The following is a 19,788-nucleotide window of genomic DNA, read 5'->3' as shown; positions in this document are numbered from 1 at the left end:
TATTGTCAATGGTAAACTTGTCTTATAAAGAAAGTAGAAAACCAGCAGCAATTATGGCAATAGTCCAGGTTTTCTGTGCAAAGTCAAGCAAGCCTAACACTCCGGCAGACCATATAACGAACAATTTAGGACAGAGTACGTTACGAAAACCAAGTTTCACACATTCAAAAGTTTGACCATATAGTGTTGCATAATTCCAAACATGAAAAAAGAAGATATCTTGCTAGCAAACACTTCGAGCCCTTGCATCTGGTAGCAGCAACACCTCCAGTTCTCAGCTGTAATCTGGAATAAAGATAAATTCATTACAAACTCATTCTAGCATAGCTAAGTCATAGCAAGGGTAGATAGTTATTGCAATAAACATAATGTGCTTACATACAATTATTAAGCGATGGTTTATCTGCGCTCGTACGGTCCAGAGCGGTCCCGGCTATAACGGTCACCTCCTCCATAGCCACCGCCATCCCTGCTGCGGCCACCATAACGATCTCCATTTCTATCAGGACCAGGACGACCACCACCACCTCCACCATACTTGTCATCTCTGCCACCATACCTACTACCCCCCCTATCTCCTTCAGGACATTCTCTTGCAAAGTGTCCTGGCTTTCCACACTTGAAGCACTCTCCACCACCAGACCCGCGTCCACCTCCTCCACCTCCATAGTCACGATCACGACCACGATCACGACCACGGTCCCGACCACCATCACGGTCTCTACCTTGACCCTGAGGCTGAGCCTTCTCCACTGTGATATTTCTCCCACCTAAATCTATTCCACGCATTTTTTCAATAGCATCTTCCATTGATTGCCTGTCATCAAACGTCACAAATCCAAATCCACGAGAGCGGCCAGATTCCCTGTCAACAACTACCTAAAGAGACAAGTAACTTTCATGCACAGATCAACCAGATTATCACAGTGTACATTACATTCACATCTGTAATTAAAGTAATACATGACATATTAATTATGTGACTATCTTGGTAATCAGGTGTGCTCTTATGTCTGCTAATCAGCCACAACTTAACAGCATTCCAGTAGTGGGATCTATAGCAAATTTAAGAGAAACATAACTTACTAGTTGTCATGGCTCAACATATATATATATCAACAAGTAGCCCGAAGTAAATAAGTCCTATACATAATTCTATACATATAAATATTCATGTAGATATAATATAATTGTATGAAACACAACACATAATAAATCCGCTTTTTTTATGTTGAAAATAAAAACTTAATAAATATTACTTACGAAAATAAGATAACTTTTATACATTATTAACAGCTGATGTCTTGCAATCTATTAGGGATATACATGAACCAATAAAAGAATAATAGCTTTACTTTCATCAAAAACAATTACAATGAGTCCGGCCTTCTATTGTTTGGCCTAAATTAAGTGGTAAGAAAACTTAGCTCAAAGTAATGACTAGATAATATTATCATCAACACGTCAGCGACGTAAACACTCAAGAACATGAGAATAAACTACAAGAATCGTAATTTAAACGATATGAAGCAAGTCATCAGTTAAACCAAGTATACACATTATACTCAGATACAATATCTGATAGGCAACTACAGAACGAAAAATGGTATTCACTAACTATTACCTTTGCATCAATAAGACCACCAAACTTATCAAATGCTTCTCTTAATTCTCTATCAGATGTTGACCAAGCGAGGCCACCCACGAAGCATCGATATTCAGCATCATCAGACATTTCTGCACTGTTGTCCAGAAAAAGTAGCATAAAAATAGAGCTAAAATAGTGAAATTAATAAATTTACACATCAGGGCTTCCAAAAAAGACTGATTATGCTACAAACTCTACGACCTTAATAACAAAGCACAGATTTTCAGTTCCAGGCTATAACATATCAACATAAGTGAACCACTACTTGCATTGCCCCTAGTACACTTGGTTTTTATCACAGGTTCACTTCTTAAAAACAACAAACATGCAAGCCAAGAAGTTTTCAGAATATAGAAGTGCATAAACAAGTTATTTAACTAGTACAATAGTCTGGATACTATATTGTCGGACATCCACAAGGTGGTATTTCAACAAAAGAAAAACATGTATTCTACACAAACAAGTTAATAATACGATTAACTTGGCAGGACAGAAAAACGCATCAGCCCACAACTAAAATCCCAAACCTATTAAATCATGTGATAGGACAGAACAACAAAAGATTTCAATACATCCTATGTAAGCATATCAAGCAACCAAACAACTTGCTAACAAACTTATTTACCCAAACCAGAATCATAAACTTAATTAGATTATTTTTATTTATCCCCAATTAAACAAATTATCGTATTTATCCAACCTCTCAGTAATCCCAATTACAAGTCCCCTTCATCCACAAGCCTCGATATTCGATATCGAAAACCACCACTATAAACCACATCTACTTAATTCAACCGCAACAACAACAATCCACGAACAGACAAACAGTAATTCACAAGCTATTCAAACAGATCTAACGAATTCAATAATACGATGATATAAACAACGAATTCGAACACAAATTGAGAATTACACAAGCAAATAAACAATTGATGACTAAGTTAAGTAAATTAATTGATTAATTAATTACCAGTAGAGAGGAATTAAGCGAAAGAAGAAAGAGCGAAGCTTTTTGGGAAAGACTCAAGTCGCCGAAAGATAAACCCTAAAATTGGAATAAGAGAGGTTGCGTTTAGTTTGGCTCGTTTATATAGTGTATTGTGTCGGGGTTTTTAGTTTTTGACCTAATAATAGGACTCGTTCTTTCTTTTGCTTTTATTATACGGTATATATCTTAGAATTACATATAGCTTGCTCTCTAAATAGGGCTGTAATTCGAGTCGGGCGGCTCGCGAGCTCGCCCGGCTCGAACTCGTTTAAGTGGGCTCGGCTCGGCTCGACTCGTTAAACGAGCCGAGTTCGGGTAAAGGTTTCGGCTCGTTTAATTAAACGAGCCGGCTCGACTCGACTCGTGAAATTAAACGAGCCGAGTTCGGGTAGAGGTTTGGGCTCGATTAAGTGTAAAATTATATGAGCTGGCTCGCTCGGCTCGTTAAAACCGGCTCGTTTAGCTAAACGAGCCGGCTCGACTCGACTCGTGAAATTAACCGAGTCGAGTTCGGGCAAAGATTTAGGCTCGATTAGTTAATCGAGCCGGCTCGGCTCGGCTCGATTAAAGTTGGCTCGAATTAGGCTCGGCTCGAAATTCGCCCGGCTCGGCTCGAATTACAACCCTATCTCTAAATAAAAGAATACAGGAACTATTATGAATTTTTTTTAATACTAACTTTAAATCTATGCAAAGTACGGTGATTATATGTTTCAAAATTTATTATTTTTAATTATATTTTATCATTTGTTTAATATTATCAGATGTCATAAATTTTATTGAATAAATCTATGATAATGAATTGAAATTTCGTTAAATCATATGAACTATTTGATTATATTTCCACTTACAACTTTAGTTTTTTTTAATATTTTTTTACATTGTAAATTGATAGTATAAATAATAAATACTTTTACTATCTATTAAGAAGATTCACATTTATTTATATAAGTTTTTTATTTCACTTCCAATTTGTCTTTTGATTCTTTTATAAAAATATTAATATATCTTAATGACGTTATTACCTTCTTTATTTTTTAACTAATTTTAAATTATGTTTAAGAGAATAATGGTGGAATTTTTATATATATCATGAGTGTTTGTAATTTAAACTGTACAAAACTGTTTAATGATGTAAGAGTAAAAGAACTCTAGGTATTGCAAACTTGTAGGTACATAAAGACATGACCAAATCTAAAAATATACCAAAATTTTGGAATACAAATTATACTCATATTTACTTATTATAGTAGATAGATGTCTGGTTTCAATAAAGTAACAGATCGAAAATTTAATAGAGACTTTTACTTTACTTTTAGTCCAAAGAGTCTTAACCGGAATTGTTAATAAAAATACTGGATATGATATTATAGATAAGATAACGAAAATGAAAGAAATGTTTTTGCAATCCGTATTTCATGTATAACGTAACATAATAATTAGTAATTGTCTTAAAATTTAACTGGGAGAGATGGTAGAGTGGACCAAAGCGGCGGATTGCTAATTCGTCGTACGAGTTATTCGCATCGAGGCCATTCTCCGAAGTTAAGTGGCTTTTTACCGAATATCTTAGAGAGATGTCACACGCCCCTTGATATTCTCTATCAACCTAACTGTGTCGGTTTTGGGTACAAATATCTTTTGTTGCAGGACGTTCGAGTTTTTCGTGGGAATATAGCATAAGTTACTTCAGCACCAGATTTTTGTTAAATAAAAAAAAAATTATATTTTCGAACTATTGCAAAACACAACTAAGTCATGGTGATTCACACCCGAGATCTTTCTACGGATAAATAGTGTTATACTATTATAATCATTTTCAATTCACGGGATTAAAGTAAAAAACATCTTTCAAAGAGATGGCTGAGTGGTTGATAGCTCCAGTCTTGAAAACCGATATAGTCTTAAACAAAAAATTATCGAGGGTTCAGTATCCTAAAAATCTCAATACCATGTTGGCAATCGATATTCAATAAATAATGTTAGTCAATAAATAATTTACTAATCAAAAGATAACAAACAATTAAGTTCATGAATATTATTGACTAATATAAATTAATAAAATATTCATTTTCTCAAAAAAGAATAAATTTTTTATTTCCAATAAAAAATGCTAATCAAATAAAATTGAAATATTAGTTTTCATAATTATAAACCAAAAAACTTTCAAATGACAATTTATGAACATGATTAAAGAATAAACTAAACATATTATAGTGAACATGCATCCAAGTTTTTGTTAGTTGATATCATCACCTGTAAGTATAACTTTCAAACCTGACTTACTGATAAATATATAAACCGATCAATACTTATTAAAATAAAACCTAGAATCTTAAAAATCTTGAACATAATTAAAGATTTAAAAATCTTGAACATGATTATAGATTTTTAAGAACTCTTTGTTTCGGTCTCCCATTTGATCATGGATGACAATGACCACATTGCCATTATCTTCCTCCTCATTTTCCTCTCGTAACAACCACTCCCCTTATCTTTATCTTCTTTTTGTTGTTGTTGTTGTTGTTCGAGATAACCTCTTCTGTTAGTTGAAAATCATTGTCAACACACTCAACACCCATGTCCAAACACCAAAGTTCCATAACCCTACCAAAAGATCTTCGAACAATCATTAGGCCGGTCATATGTGTTGTATCATTCTCCTCCAAGAACCGAATAAGTCTAGTGATGGCTTTTCGTAGAACAAGCATGTTATCAACCAACTTTTGATTGAGTTCAGGGACACCCCTAAGGTGAAGTTCATCAATACTCACATTCAATTTTTCATTCTCTAACGGTCTCAGTTTTCAACTGCACATTATGCTCCCTTTTATAAATCCATGCCCTTAAACCCAACAAAATGGTCCACAATTCGTTAGTCCTACGATATAGATTTTTTAGAGATCCTGAAACCATTATCATTGTTGTGTCTACATATGGTTTCTGATCGCCACTCCCAGGCCTATTTTGTTTTCATTTGAGAATGAATTATCATATGCCATTGCATGCACAATAAGCTTGACAATTCCTTCCTTTAGAAAATCCACAATCTTTCCGTTAAGCAAAAAAACCCACAATCAATTGTATAAAAGATTTCACATATGCCTAGTTACATAGCCTATGTAGTAAATGTATGATATTTGGTTTAATAAGAATACAAAGGTCTAGAGCATATCAGAGAATAATTGAGGGTAACACTGTAATATCATGAACAAATTTGTTAAAAAGTTAGTTGTACATACTGTTGTTTAGAGTTGTATAAGTACGTTTGTATGCATTGAGTAGAAGAAATAATAGTGATGCTATCTTGAAGAATATAACTGAATATCAATTTATTTATATATTGAACAATGACTTTAATTTTCTTTATAGTATCAGAGCAGCAACTTATTGAATAAAGTACATTAAGTGAGTCCATAATCTTTCTGTATAAACGTCGTCAAATACTGATCTTAATCTCAATATTTTACCAATCCAAATCCTTCCCATCATCTTCCTCAAACAAATAAGAATCCTCGAGTCTAAAATTTATTCAAACTTTTGACTCCCCGATCAATCTTATATACCTTTATTGTTAAGAATCAAGAATGTGTCATTTGTTTTAAGATACGATTATCAAACACTATCCAATTTGGCCTTCGGAACTTTACCACCTAAATGTGTACATGTAATTGTATGGGTGCTTACTATCACTATATCAATGATTAATTCCCTAAATATTAGGATCCGAAAAAAAAGCCCCCAAATATGATTTAGTAATGTTACATCGTGTAGTGTTTTGGTTAATTACCAAAAACGCTAAATCGTCTAGCGTACTGTTAAAGTTAACCCAACGCTAGTTTATGTAACGTTATGTTAGGATAACTCTAACAGAACGCTACATCGTGAGGATTAACCTAACAGAACGCTAGTTTACTTAACGTTATATTAAATATCCTAACAGAACGCTACATCATGTAGCGTCTAATTAGGTTAACCTTAATGAGGTTAAAACAACAAAACACTACACGATCTAGCATTTTTTTTTTTCAAATTGAAAATAAAAATGATAAATAATCAGGCGTTACTAACTGGTATTTGGGGTCATCTTTTCCAACTCTGTTATTCTGGGCATTATTTCCAGAATTTGTGAAATCTGTGGCCATTTTTCTAATTGTACGCAGCAGAGAGAGTTTTATTCAACGTGGATAAGTTTTGTGTTAAATACTTAAATTCTTAAACTATATTATTAATCAGTATACTAAATAAGTATTTATATAAATTATATTATTCATACCTCCGACCACCTATAATCTTTTCTCCAGAGATATATAATCATTTTTCCAAAGAATTTTCGTGACCAAAATTCAGTGTTCTGCATTTCTCAGTTCTACAATTTTAGTCAAAAATACATTGTTCTACACTATATACTATACACTGCAGCACAACAATCCAACACGTCTAACATTTTAAATGGTATACACTCAACATTTCAGTTGAGTTTGCCTGGTATGCCTATTATAGATATTGTAAACGGATTAATAGATATTACAACAAAACTTTGAAATTGACATAATATTAGATATAGGAATTTATAGATTATTTAGCTTTTAGCTGGATGCAGCCTGCATGTATTTTGTTACAAAAGTGAGCCATACTTGCTTTCCTTTCATTTTCTTAGCTGGTCTTCCCATTGTGTTTGTAATTGTCTGTACTGTATGATGAACGAAACGAAGTATGTATCCCCATATGTGTGCTGCATTAGCAATTTAATTTTCTTGAACCTGAAAGGTGAATTAAATTAGTTAATGATATCAAAAAACGAGAAATGCTAGCACCCAAAATAGTTTCCCAAAAGATGAGCTGTCGATTTGTGATTGGTTCAATCCTCGTATATATTATAATGGACCCCTCAACCCCACAAATTAAAACATGCCACTTGTCTTTTGGGACCTCTTTTGGTACCTCTAGCATTGCTCTCAAAATATATACAGTGGAAGTCTTGAATATAAGAATTTAAGATTTAAGATATAAATATAGAGTAAAGTGTGAACAGAACTTAAATTGAAGCAGTAATTCAAAAGCATAGATATATAATAGCTAGGCTCAGGAAGGTATGTACAATCTTAGATTAGAACTCACAGAATCTAAGAATATCAGCCCCCAATGTGTATCATTGGTCTGTTCGGTGTCTTCGCAAGGTCAAACATTCCAGCATGCGACGCTTTCTTTCTCTTGACCTGAAACCAAATTTAAAAACCAACGATAAAAAGTCTTGGAACAAAGAAAGTATTATATGATTGCTGACAAATCTAATGCAGATTATTTAATGCTATATAAGGTGGACAGCTATTCTCATTATATGGCAAACAATACGAGACCACTGTCATTCTGTAAATATTTGGTCTAGAAGACAAAAGATGTGTGGTCACCTAAGTTTTACACATCACATCAATCCTCAATGAAAAAAACGGAAATGTTCTTAATTCGCTCTGTATGACTACAATCAACCAACTATTAAATACAAAAATTGGTGGTTTGACTACTTTTTTATATAAACAATCCATGGATACACTCAGAGGCATATAGATATATACATGTGCAAGTAACCTAGTCTTGAAAGTTTTCATATACTCTAGTCGATCTTCTCAAATTCGATGGTAGTTGAAATATTTTAATTCCGGAATTTAACGGATAAATATGATATATCTAGAATGTTGACACTTTGTTGATAAATTATATGCATATAAACAATCCTTAGCATTAGCAACTAGATTATATTGCATCAATAAACTACACACCGCTGCTCCAATGATCTCCCTCAGTTTGTCATCGCCAACGCCACTCCGAAGAGGATCCCTCAAACTAACCTGCACATGTTCATTCTAGTTAAGTCTAAAGAAGGTTAAAAAGGTAAATAGATATATATACATGAACTATCAACATGAACTATGTCAGATTAATTTTTTTATTATAAAAGGTGATTTATAAAGATATTAAAATATTTTGGAGAACACGAAATAAGGTAACTGAAAGAATATTCTTATTTAGAATATTTTTTATTTTAAACTTATGAATTCAGAATTCGACGTGTAACTAAAACATTTTTTAAATATTTTATAGATATAAGAATAGTGACATATACATCAAATTTGGTGTTAGAAAATATATCTAAATGATGTAATTATGATGATATATGAATTTGAAATATTATAACTTGTGATATAAATGTGAATTTAGGAAAATTCTATATTGTTAATCAAAAGTCAACCAAATAATAATAAAAAGCATTTATGAGACCTACTAAAAAAATTGAATTATGATTTTTACTTGGTTAAAATAAAATTACACGGAGAAATCATTTATATATATTGAAGTCTTAAAACTATAATTTTAATATGCCATCAATCAATATATAACATACCAGTTAAATAAAATGATTCAAACTACAATTAACTTAATTAATAATTTACAAATTAAGCTAATAAAATATAATTAATTCTGAATCAAATAATCCGACGCGATACGGTGAAAACTCATATTTGACTAAACAGGACTTGAACAAGAATAGTTTTTCCATAATCCATAATATCGAATATCTAGTTTCATCTTTAACAATTCAACATGATATGTTACATTGCTCACCCTTAAGAAATACGAGTATCAAAACATTTAAAAATGTGAGTTTGCACAAAGTTAAAAAAGTAATTATACAACTAATTAAACTAAATATTTCATGTTTTTTATGAACTTCATGGGGCATAACTCATATCTACTCTCTTTTTGCTATTTGAAATTCAAGAAAATCATTTTAAGATCTGGTTTATAACAATTACATGAAAAATCATCAAAAGTCTTAATTAACAAGGTTAGAAAACTAATGATAAAAAATTAAAATTTTATAACGAGACAATATTATAACATACTGTATTAAAGTAATAATCATCTTATATTTCAAATTAACAATAAAAATCTAAGACATTGAAGTACTATATAATTGATATGAAAATTAAAAGGTTAACCCACATCAAAAGTTTCAGAATTTTTTTGGGTACAATTATAAGGTTAGTAGTTCAATTGATGCTTTTATAATAAAATAAGGTACGGGTCTTATTACATACAACATATCTTTCAATTTCTATTTATACAAAGTGTGTGCAACATATGCTAATAAAGAAAGTGTTGATGATCTGCCTTGTATCACTTAACTATTACGCAGACCTACGCTCAAAAAAGAAGAAATAAATGTAAAACAACGCGGACCACACATCTTCATCTAATCATGATTTAGGATATTGTAATTCACATATCAAGAACCGGTTTTTATCAAAATCATGTTATATTAGATTAAATAATTTAATAATTTTCAACAATAAATTACAGATACTTTTAATGAGGTATAATATATTTAAAATCTAAAAGTTTCAATATTAATTTCGAATATAATTTTGAACATGGTAGTGGCCTCTATATCCTAATGAAGTTGAATATAGAAAAATCAGTTCAAATGTAGTTTTTGATCCATAAATTTTTTAAAAATATAGTACTTGTTATTACTATTAATGGTATTAGGTTGCAAATATTACATTTTCATATTTACATATTTTGTCAAAGAATAAAACGTAACAGCTACGCTCGAAATAATATGATGACACATAGATATTATTTAAAACACAAACACAAACTAGGGGTCCGTGCCTCGCACGGGCTTTTATGCTGGTTGTTAAAAATTGGGTATTTTGGGCACTCCCCCTTTTCTTTAAAAAAAGATACAATAATCATACCTAATTACATATCTTCTACAATAACTATCTTTGAAAATTTTCTCAAATAAATGTGACTAAAAGTTTGTTCAGATTTAATTTAATAGTTTAAGATGTACTGTACATTATATCATAAATAATAGTATTTTTATTTTATTTTATCTGCTATTTCATTATTCTTTATTATATGTACAACATTTATTTTACTAATTTAAGGCATATTATTTATTGCACAGGCCCCCCGAGTTCTTCAAGATTGGCCAGAATATATGCATCTGCCACTAGCACTAGGCTTGATAGATAATATAAAAACCCATAGGTGGCATGATATAAAAATTCTGAAAATAGCATTCTCTCATTCATGCCAGAAATAACAAATAACATAAAAAATTTTCATGGCATCAGTGATGAGATTATATACCTCTGAGGGACCAAAAAGGCATACTTTAAAATTACCATCAGCTAATAGCCGTAACCTATTGCAACCTGCACAAAAATGCTCAGTCATCGATGTGATGAAGGAAACTGTGCCCTGATGCCCATCTATCCTGAAATTCTTGGCTGTTTCTGTGTGATGATCCTTAATTCTTTCGATCTTAAATTGTTTCTCCTGATTTACAAATGAGAGAAAAATTATTTAGGATATGCATATTTGGATTTTAGCTAAATGAAAAGTGTTTTTGAGGGATTATTGGTCAACCTTACCACTCTCTCCAACATCTCAGAATATGGTACAAGTTTCTTGACATTCCAAACATTTCCATCAAAAGGCATAAACTCAATAAACCGTACATTTATCGGTTTATCTTGTGTCAGCTTAACAAAATCACATATCTCATCTTCATTGAATCCCCGCATCACAACACAATTCACCTGGTTGTAGTGTATATGAAATCTTATTGCTTGAGCTAGTCATAATTAAACAGAGGTCAACTAGGAATATGTATGCGCGGCGTGTATGTTTGTGTGTAGAAGAAATATAACTTTACAAGGACAATTAGCAACAACAAAAAATAAATTCAAAAGACTACAGAAAGTAAATAACCTCGAGATGATAGGACATACCTTAACAGGACTATAGCCAAGGTCTACTGCAGTGTTTATTGACTCGATAACCCTATCATGCCCTCTACGCCTGGTCATAAATTCGAATTTTGCAGGGATCAATGTGTCCAGGCTAATATTCACCAAATTAAGTCCATATTCTTTAAGCTTCGGAAGTTTCTTTGATAAAGTAATACCATTTGTTGTCATGGCCAAGGTCTTTAGCCCTTCTAGGTTCGACAGCCTTTGACATAGTTCTTCAATATCTTTTCTTATAGATGGCTCGCCACCGGTCAAACGAATCTTATCTACTCCCGAGCTGACAAATAGATTTGCCAACCTAACTATTTCATTCTGCGAGAGTATACGAGCGCTAGGAGTAAGTTCAACACCTTCAGCTGGCATACAGTACTGGCAACGTAAATTGCAGCGTTCTGTTAAGGAGATCCTCAAGTAAGTGTGGAGCCTTCCAAATGAATCGACTAACATGTCAGAAACAGGATCTGCCATTGGTGGATCTTCTGAAAACTTTTCACAAGTAGTTGCATACATTTTTGAAATAGGTCCAGTAAGATGATTAGCAATTACTACTTGATCACAGCGCTCTCCAGACTGTAAATACGATTTGTACCTGAGTTTGCACTGATAAAAAAGTGAACATAGATTATCAAACAAGAAAATAGAATTCAGAGCCGGCTGACTCCCTCATGAATAACAATTGTTAACCTTCCCAACATAATGGACAATATAATGAACAACTAGTACCCAACTTTGTTCACAAAACACACTCTAAGATCCCTTAAGATCCTTTTTTAATTATCGGCTGATGTCATGGTTTACTCTTTTTATTTATAAGTGTTTCTGTATTGTGTTTGGTGTTTTATAGAATATAACTGCTAAGAACAGCCATATAACAAGATAATTTCTGTAGGTAAGCAGAGAATAAGAGAGATTCAGAGAGAAACAGAGCAGAAATGAGAGAGATAGAGAGAAGAATAGAAGCCCTAGAGAGAAAGAAAGTAGATTCATTTATACATAGAGAAAGAAGTGGGGGAATGAATTCCTTTTCATACTCAACATAACAGAAATGCAAATGACACGTAATTATTTATTTATAGACACACCTTAACTAACTAGTACTGAAATGAGACCCTTACCCTTACAATTACTACAGTACTGATGACAACACCAAATTAGTACTATGACACAATGCTAATACTGATGTTGGAATCATAACAAATCCTCCCTCCTTCATAACAACCATGTCCTCATTGTTGAGGGGAAACTTCAGACTGATCAAATTGGACATTATTCTCCTCATGCCTCCTGGACAGAGTATCAGCAACTGTATTGTCTGTCCCTCTCCTATAAAAATTGGTATAGCTGTAACCCACAAATTTGGTGATCCACTTCTGCTGCAGAAGATTACTAATTTTCTGTACTGCCAAAAACTTTATAACCCAATGTTCTATCTTGATGAAAAATATTTAACCATCGAATAAGGAGTCCATTTCTTGACTTTCTTGTGTTAGGACAGCTCCAATGCCAGCGTTACAAGCATCCCACTCCACAGTAAATTCTTGGTTAACATCTGGTCGTCTAAGCACTGGTGTAGCAGTCATAGCCTGCTTTAGTTGCTCAAAAGCTACAAAAGCATGTTCATCTCAATGGAAGTTATCTTTTTAAGCAAATCAGTCAAAGGCTTTGCTATAATGCCATACATTTGGAAAAATTCTTATAGTATCCACCTAGTCCCAGGAACCCTCTTAGAGCCTTCAAACTCTATGGTTCAGGCCAGGAAAGCATGTCATCCAGTTTTTTGTGATCCTCTGCCACTCGTTACTTAGAAATGATGTGTCCCAAGTAAGCCACTTGGGCTTCCTGAACTCACGCTTTGATTTCTTGGCATACAGTAGTTGTTGACTCATGATTTGGGTGTTTTCTTAATTTACTTTGTTTTATTGAGTTACAGATCATCCAAGTCGATTAAAATTATCACATGCGATAATTTTAATGGCAGGAAGTAAAAGTTAGTGGAATGCTTACAGTCAAATAAAAATGTAACATTAGTGCCTAGAAATAAATTTCTAGTTCGGTGATAAGTTTCTTAGCGAGTAGATAATTTAGTGACAAAAAAGTTCATATTCTATTTCTGTGAGTGCGTACAAAATACAATATTTAGTCCATAAAATAGGTATATATACTTATTTGGTGACAACCAGAAATGACACAAAAGTGTATCCATCATCACTTGCATCATTAAACCGGACTATTCTATTACCATCTTCGAGTACACAGATCGAAATCACCAAAGGAAATCAAAAACACTTCAACTTCAATGAATTGATGAGACTGGATCATCGAACATATCCACAGCAGAAATCAGATATAATCACTCAATATAGTATCTTAATCCATACATAATAATTCAAATTAAACGACGACTACTGTATAAAACTTACAGCACTTAAACGCAGCTCGCTAAACAACGAAACACTTCGAAAAAACACCATTTCTCAGGCCAAAACAACTGCAACACGATCACAAACTCATATTAATACACAAACACGGATTTAAAATCATCGGTATGTAAACAAAATCGAATTATCCATCAAAACTACAGTTACATAACCATACCAGAGTGAGAGTGGATTGAATTATTGAAACGAATAATCAAGTTTACCTAAAGGCGAGATAATAAGCGAAATTTAAGAGTGAAATTAAGTGGAATAGTAAGAAATTGTACCTGGAGTTGACGGAGATAGAGATATATGTCTGTATTAGAGTGGCGTAGATATATGCATATATTGAGGAGGTAGAAAGAGAAATTGGGTTAGCGAGGAAACGGGATATTTCTGCGATTAAATTTTGTCCTCAGTGGTTAAAAGCTTATCCTTTGTCGTCCCAGGTCCTGGGTTCGACCCTGGCTCACCTCGAGAGTATCTTAGAACAGATACTCATTTGTAAGGCTATAAGCCATATTTGTCAAAAAAATTTGTCCGACTCGGGCGGAGTTGGGGTGGGGTGAGATTTTGGACCAGAATTCGGGAAGCATGACCTGGCTTATCGATTAGAGATTTAACTGAATTAATTTGAAATTGTTTTTAATAATATTAGCTTATAACCCGTGCACGGACAGTTAATATATTTGTTATTTTATTATATATATTTTAAATTTATATAATTGTATTGTAAAAATAAAGTTATTATAGAATAATGTGGTTAGATAAATGTTTTATTTAACAGTTGGATAAATTCTTCATAATTAAGTCCGTCAAATGGCTACTTCGGCCCAAGTACCGACTGTCCGACCCATAAAATAATGCTCCCTCTATTTTTTATTATTTGCCGTTTAGAGTTTTGGCACACATCTTTAGGTATAAATATGTCGCTCATGTGTAACAAAAAAAAAATTATGTCGCCCATGTCCGTATTATTTGTAAAAGATTAATTTTTTAGTTAGAAAATTTATAAAAAGATAACATATTTTAGTTAAAAAAGCAATTACCATGTTTCTCAATGTTATTTTAGAAAATTGAGTTTTTTAGTCAGAAATATAAAAAAAATAATATATTTCAATTAAAAATAATAATTGGTTATATAGATAAGCCCGTACTTTGGCCCAAATTAAAAAGAATAATTGGTTATATAGATAGGCCCAGAATAATTTGTTATATAGATAGGCCCGTATTTTAGCCCAAGTACCGACCGACCAAATGTTTAATGTTTCATAGTATAGTATAGTATAGATAAGCCTGTATTTTGGTCCAAATTAAAAAGAATAATTGGTTATATACGGAGGGCCAGAATAATTGGTTATATAGATAGGCCCGTTTTTTGGCCCAAGTACCGACTGATCAAATTTTTAATGTTTCGACTTTAATAGTATAATATAGTATAGATATTGAAAATAATAATAAGATATATTTAAATGATTCTAGAAAGCACGAGTTAGCTCGCCTGTCATGTTCTTTTCCAGATCGAGTTTTTGATAGGAATTTTATTCCTATTGGGGTAAAAGATGTATTGAAAAGTGATTCTGATCTCTAATAAAATTCATTGTTTGTCCAAAAAAACGATATATTTAAATGTTATAACAATATTATTTAAAGTGATATATGTTCTTGTATAAGATAATTAAAAAGTTATTGAATTTGCAAAACATGATTCAGGTTATCGGATCATGAAAAAAATAGTGTACAATATTTGAATAAAGTTGACTAATTTTTTTTTGACGAAAAGCCGGGAGTTTTATTCATGCAATAAATCCAACTCAATACAAGAAAAGGACCAACTCCTCTTTAATACAGACTAATTTTAGTAAAAAGTAGTGCATAATATATCTAATGAAAGTTGACTAATTTTACAAGAAAAGGACCAACTCCTCTTTAATAATCTAAACCTGTATAAATATAATTATTAACTCCTTGCAAAAAATTTAATTGGAGTGTTCAACCGGGATTTTAGTGGATTAGTTTTAGTATATGAATTCTAATGGTTTATATCTAATTTTGATTTGGTGCAGAAACTTGACAAAATGTGGTAAATTGATATACATTATTTAGGATTCAAGCCTAATACTTTAAAATCTCATGAATTTTGATGCGATTTTAAAAAATCCAAAATACATGAACAATTCCACAAAATTCATCATTTTATGAATTTCAGAAAAAAAAAAAAATCCTCAGCATTTAAATAATCATCATATTTTAATGAATTTTAAAAATCTCAATTGAATACCATCGAATTTTCAAACATAATTTTAAATCCTGATAGAATACCACCAGATTTTGTACCGTAATATAAAATATCAATTGAATATCCCAAGATCTTGATACATTTCTAAAAATTTGAGTTGGAGACACTCGAATTTTATGAATAAATTTTTTTAAAAAAATTTCAATTGAACACACCCCTCAGAGTATGCCGTCTTTAATAAAATCACACGGTACATGAATCTGGTTTCACATGATGTAAGATATATATGTACTATAATAACTTAGAGCATCTCCAATAGTCTCTTAAATAGGCTCTTACGACTAAAAATAAGGAGCATGAGAAAATATAGAGCTCCAATAGACTCTTAGTGGCTCTTAAAAACACTAAGAGTCTATTCTCTCTCCTCTCTTATAAGAGCCACTACATAGCTCTTAAGTTGTATTTTATAATACAATATTCTCTCTCACCTATTGGAATTTGAACTTTTGTCATAATGGAGTTCAAATAAGAATAAAATATAATGTTAGGAGTGGATATAAAGAGCATTGTTGGAGCTCACACTCTTAATAATGTCCTAACTTGCTAGGAGCTCAATATTTTATATTATATTTAGGAGCAAACTAGGAGACTATTGGAGATGCTCTTAGAACAAGCCTTTTAGGACAAGCCTTCTGTTGGACCTAGTGTTGTGTTGGAGTGTATGTCATTTTTTTTTTTTTTGTTCATGCGTTGTAGCACAACTCAGGTTCAAATAGCTAGAATGACCGACTTGTCTACTTTAATCACCTTCATGTATCACATATTACTATTATTTTTATTATGTAATCATTTCACTCCATTCACTTTTTAAAGTTATGTTGTTTTGGCATAGGAATCAAAGTTGTAATTGCTTAACAATGTGACGTTAAAAATATTAATATTCATATGATCGTAAAAAATTTTAGTGTTATAAAATTGTAGGATGAGATATAATTTGTTTTTGTCTCATATGCTAATGTTATAGGTAATTGTTATATTTCAAATCTTTTGCACAATAAATATCCTTTATGAATATTTAATAACATTTATGGTGGTCATCATTGATGTTTTTAATCGGTTTAATTTTAATTGTGCCTTGATTGAGGCGTTTTGTACCATTTATGGGTGGCCATAAGTGATAGCGTATATTTCGGCTTGTAATAAGCAATTAACTATTATTAGTTACTTTAGTGTCTAACCAAAGATCCTTCTTTGGTTTAGACTTTTTCATTTTTTTACTTTAAAAAATATATACACATACTTTCAAAAATATTCCTTTTCGATATATTATCCCTTATAATTTGTATAATGTATATAATTGTATGTATGAACTTATGTTATTCTTGTTTTGTTTTGTTTTTCAGGATCCTTGGTAGAGATTTTATGGGTTCTTTCCTCTCAGACATTAAAGTATTATTATCTAAACGTCCAGAGATATCTTGCATGTCTTTCGGTTAGATTTAAATTTTTTTTTTGATGAATGAAATCCCTTGTAGCAGCTATTGTATCTCGAGATACAACTCATCTACGAATATGTAGACCCTAAAAAAAAAATCACAATATGAAGAATAAATTATTCGTTGAATTTGTATTTTTCTTCTTGTAATCTAAGTACGGTAAGTTTGTAATTGTATTTTTTTCATATAATATAATTGTTCAAAACTTGTAGTTGTCCTTTTCTTCTTATAATAATGTCGTTGTACCGGTCATTGAAATGTATTATGTTTATCCTTTGCATAATCAATTCTAGCAGCATTTCATAACTCGTTTAATGATTCATAATTATTATCAAAGTTCATAATATATGTACGATGATCCGGAGGCTGAAGAAATCATCGAAGAGTTCTTATGAAAAAAATCGATGGAAAAATGTTGATTGAAACTTTTTAATCAATATTACGAAGAGTGATAAGAAAAGACCTTGAAGCAGGCCATGATTGTTTAGTGCATTATAATTTTTTTGAAAATTCAGTATAATTTTATGAGACATTTTGGACAAGGAATCGAATGGGAAGACATATTATTCTTTGTATTGTGGATGCCCTTTCTGATTTAGATCTATAATCTCAATAGTGTTATTTAACAATAACAATGTGAGTAGATTGATAGAAGTGGGTTAATCTATAAATTTTCAACTTTTTCTAACTTAAATTGTATCAACAAATGAGAACAATACATTGACTAATAAAAAATAAATGAAATACAAGGCTTTTCAAAATATACTGAATATTTTGTAACTACAAGATTGACATATTTCTAACAAACATGATTTATGCATTAGGAAGAAAAAGCTATCACATTCATAAAATGTATAGTAGTCCCACGTATGTTGGCAAATGCAAATGTAGATGTATTTAATAGTAATTATTATTATAAAAGCAGATTTTTTGAGAGACAACGTTCTGTTAGAAATTCTTGTCTAATTAATTTATCACAAATATAATATAATTTTGGAAAAGATAATTGGTCCAACCATAAACTATATTAACAATGGAAAATACTCAATTGAGATTTTAAAGATTTTTCTCTGATAATGAGATTTTAAAGATTTTTATTCATTTGAGAAATATATATGATGTAGGGGATTTATTCAATTGAGATTTTAAAGATTTTTATCTATTTGAGAAATCTGGGTGTGTTCAACTCCAAATTATAAAAAAATGTATCAAAATATTTCGATATTCAAATAAGATTTTAAATTATACTATAAAATCTGGTGATATTCAATTAAATTTTTTAATTATTTAAAAACTAAGATATTCAGCTGAGATTATATAAAATTCATTAAAATTTGATGATATTCAAATGCCGATGAATTCTTTGGACTTCATAGAATGATGAATTTTTGTGGGATTATCAATGTTTTTTAAGATTTTTAAAATCCCGCCAAAATCTATGAAATTTAAAGTATTATGCTAAAATCCTAAAAACTTTGTCTCAACTATGCGATATTTAATCAAGATACCGCATAAAATTAAAATCATATATAATCCATTACAATCCATAAATTATATATAATTCATTGAAATTTCATTCGAATAAACCCCTTAATCTAGAGGTGTTGGCCTTCTATATATATCTCAATTTTAACAAACGATGCTTCAAATATCAGATTCTACGCAAATGGTCCCAAATATCACTTCAAAATGAACTTTAAGTTGTGCTTATACAAAACGCCCCATCATATCGCGTTTTGGGCAAAAAAAATTATTATTTATATTTTGAAGTTTAAAACGCTAATTAAAATGGTATTTTTGGTCAAAAACGCCACTTTAAGTTATGTTTTGAGTGTAATAATGTTAATTTATTCTGGATTACCTATTTTTTAAGTTCAAAACGCTACTTAAAGTGATATTTTGGATTCGAAACATCACTTTAAATTGTATTTTGGATGGCAAAACGTAACTTCATAATATGTTACCAATTTTTTTTTTTAAAAATGAGAAGCAAAATGAAAAAATTAAAAAAAAAGTGAAAACGCAACTCGTGTTGCCTGTAAAATATTAGTTAAGGCTTGACGATGTGACGTTTTGATATGGTGAAAGAGCCATTTTTTGATTGTGATATTTAAGACAATTTAATTCTCAATTATGATATGATCTTTTCTCTCGATGTAGTCACTACATGGT

The 19,788-nt window shown here is 31.3% G+C and overlaps 2 protein-coding genes across 5 annotated transcripts; both read right to left on the bottom strand.

Moving 5' to 3' along the window:
- LOC108204814 (glycine-rich RNA-binding protein RZ1A) lies at positions 1 to 2,787 on the bottom strand. 2 transcript variants are annotated; one of them, XM_017374440.2, is made up of 4 exons: positions 2,619 to 2,787; positions 1,625 to 1,742; positions 383 to 879; positions 1 to 285 (listed from the first exon to the last, which is right to left on the bottom strand). In XM_017374440.2, exons 2-3 carry the CDS (start codon positions 1,733 to 1,735, stop codon positions 400 to 402), a joined length of 591 nt encoding a protein of 196 aa, XP_017229929.1. In that variant the 5' UTR covers positions 1,736 to 1,742; positions 2,619 to 2,787; the 3' UTR covers positions 1 to 285; positions 383 to 399. The 2 variants fall into 2 exon arrangements, with proteins under 2 accessions (XP_017229929.1, XP_063950464.1); XM_064094394.1 differs by having other exon boundaries at positions 379 to 879; positions 2,619 to 2,759.
- A 4,266-nt stretch (positions 2,788 to 7,053) lies between these two features.
- Positions 7,054 to 14,313, bottom strand: LOC108205164 (GTP 3',8-cyclase, mitochondrial). 3 transcript variants are annotated; one of them, XM_017374981.2, is made up of 8 exons: positions 14,169 to 14,313; positions 13,885 to 13,952; positions 11,444 to 12,064; positions 11,084 to 11,251; positions 10,800 to 10,988; positions 8,417 to 8,485; positions 7,758 to 7,855; positions 7,054 to 7,399 (listed from the first exon to the last, which is right to left on the bottom strand). In XM_017374981.2, exons 2-7 carry the CDS (start codon positions 13,933 to 13,935, stop codon positions 7,772 to 7,774), a joined length of 1,182 nt encoding a protein of 393 aa, XP_017230470.1. In that variant the 5' UTR covers positions 13,936 to 13,952; positions 14,169 to 14,313; the 3' UTR covers positions 7,054 to 7,399; positions 7,758 to 7,771. The 3 variants fall into 3 exon arrangements, with proteins under 3 accessions (XP_017230470.1, XP_017230472.1, XP_063950458.1); XM_017374983.2 differs by lacking the exon at positions 14,169 to 14,313 and adding an exon at positions 14,060 to 14,084; XM_064094388.1 differs by lacking the exons at positions 13,885 to 13,952; positions 14,169 to 14,313 and adding an exon at positions 12,580 to 13,870.
- Positions 14,314 to 19,788: the final 5,475 nt, after the last annotated feature.

The sequence above is a fragment of the Daucus carota genome, chromosome 1, assembly GCF_001625215.2.
Source record: "Daucus carota subsp. sativus chromosome 1, DH1 v3.0, whole genome shotgun sequence".
Taxonomy (NCBI): Eukaryota; Viridiplantae; Streptophyta; class Magnoliopsida; order Apiales; family Apiaceae; genus Daucus; species Daucus carota.
Note: the sequence above shows the minus strand (reverse complement) of the source record. Positions and strands in the feature narration are given on the sequence as shown.

What these genes read in the sequence shown, in the direction of transcription:
- LOC108204814 (XM_017374440.2), bottom strand. Translation starts at nt 1,735, where the DNA reads ATGTCTGATGATGCTGAATATCGATGCTTCGTGGGTGGCCTCGCTTGG. An exon ending in GTGGTCTTATTGATGCAAAG is followed by an intron (nt 880 to 1,624) that starts GTAATAGTTAGT and finishes TTGTCTCTTTAG; the next exon opens with GTAGTTGTTGACAGGGAATC.
- LOC108205164 (XM_017374981.2), bottom strand. Translation starts at nt 13,935, where the DNA reads ATGGTGTTTTTTCGAAGTGTTTCGTTGTTTAGCGAGCTGCGTTTAAGT. An exon ending in CTGAGATGTTGGAGAGAGTG is followed by an intron (nt 10,989 to 11,083) that starts GTAAGGTTGACC and finishes TTTGTAAATCAG; the next exon opens with GAGAAACAATTTAAGATCGA. An exon ending in GGGAGATCATTGGAGCAGCG is followed by an intron (nt 7,856 to 8,416) that starts GTGTGTAGTTTA and finishes ATTTGGTTTCAG; the next exon opens with GTCAAGAGAAAGAAAGCGTC.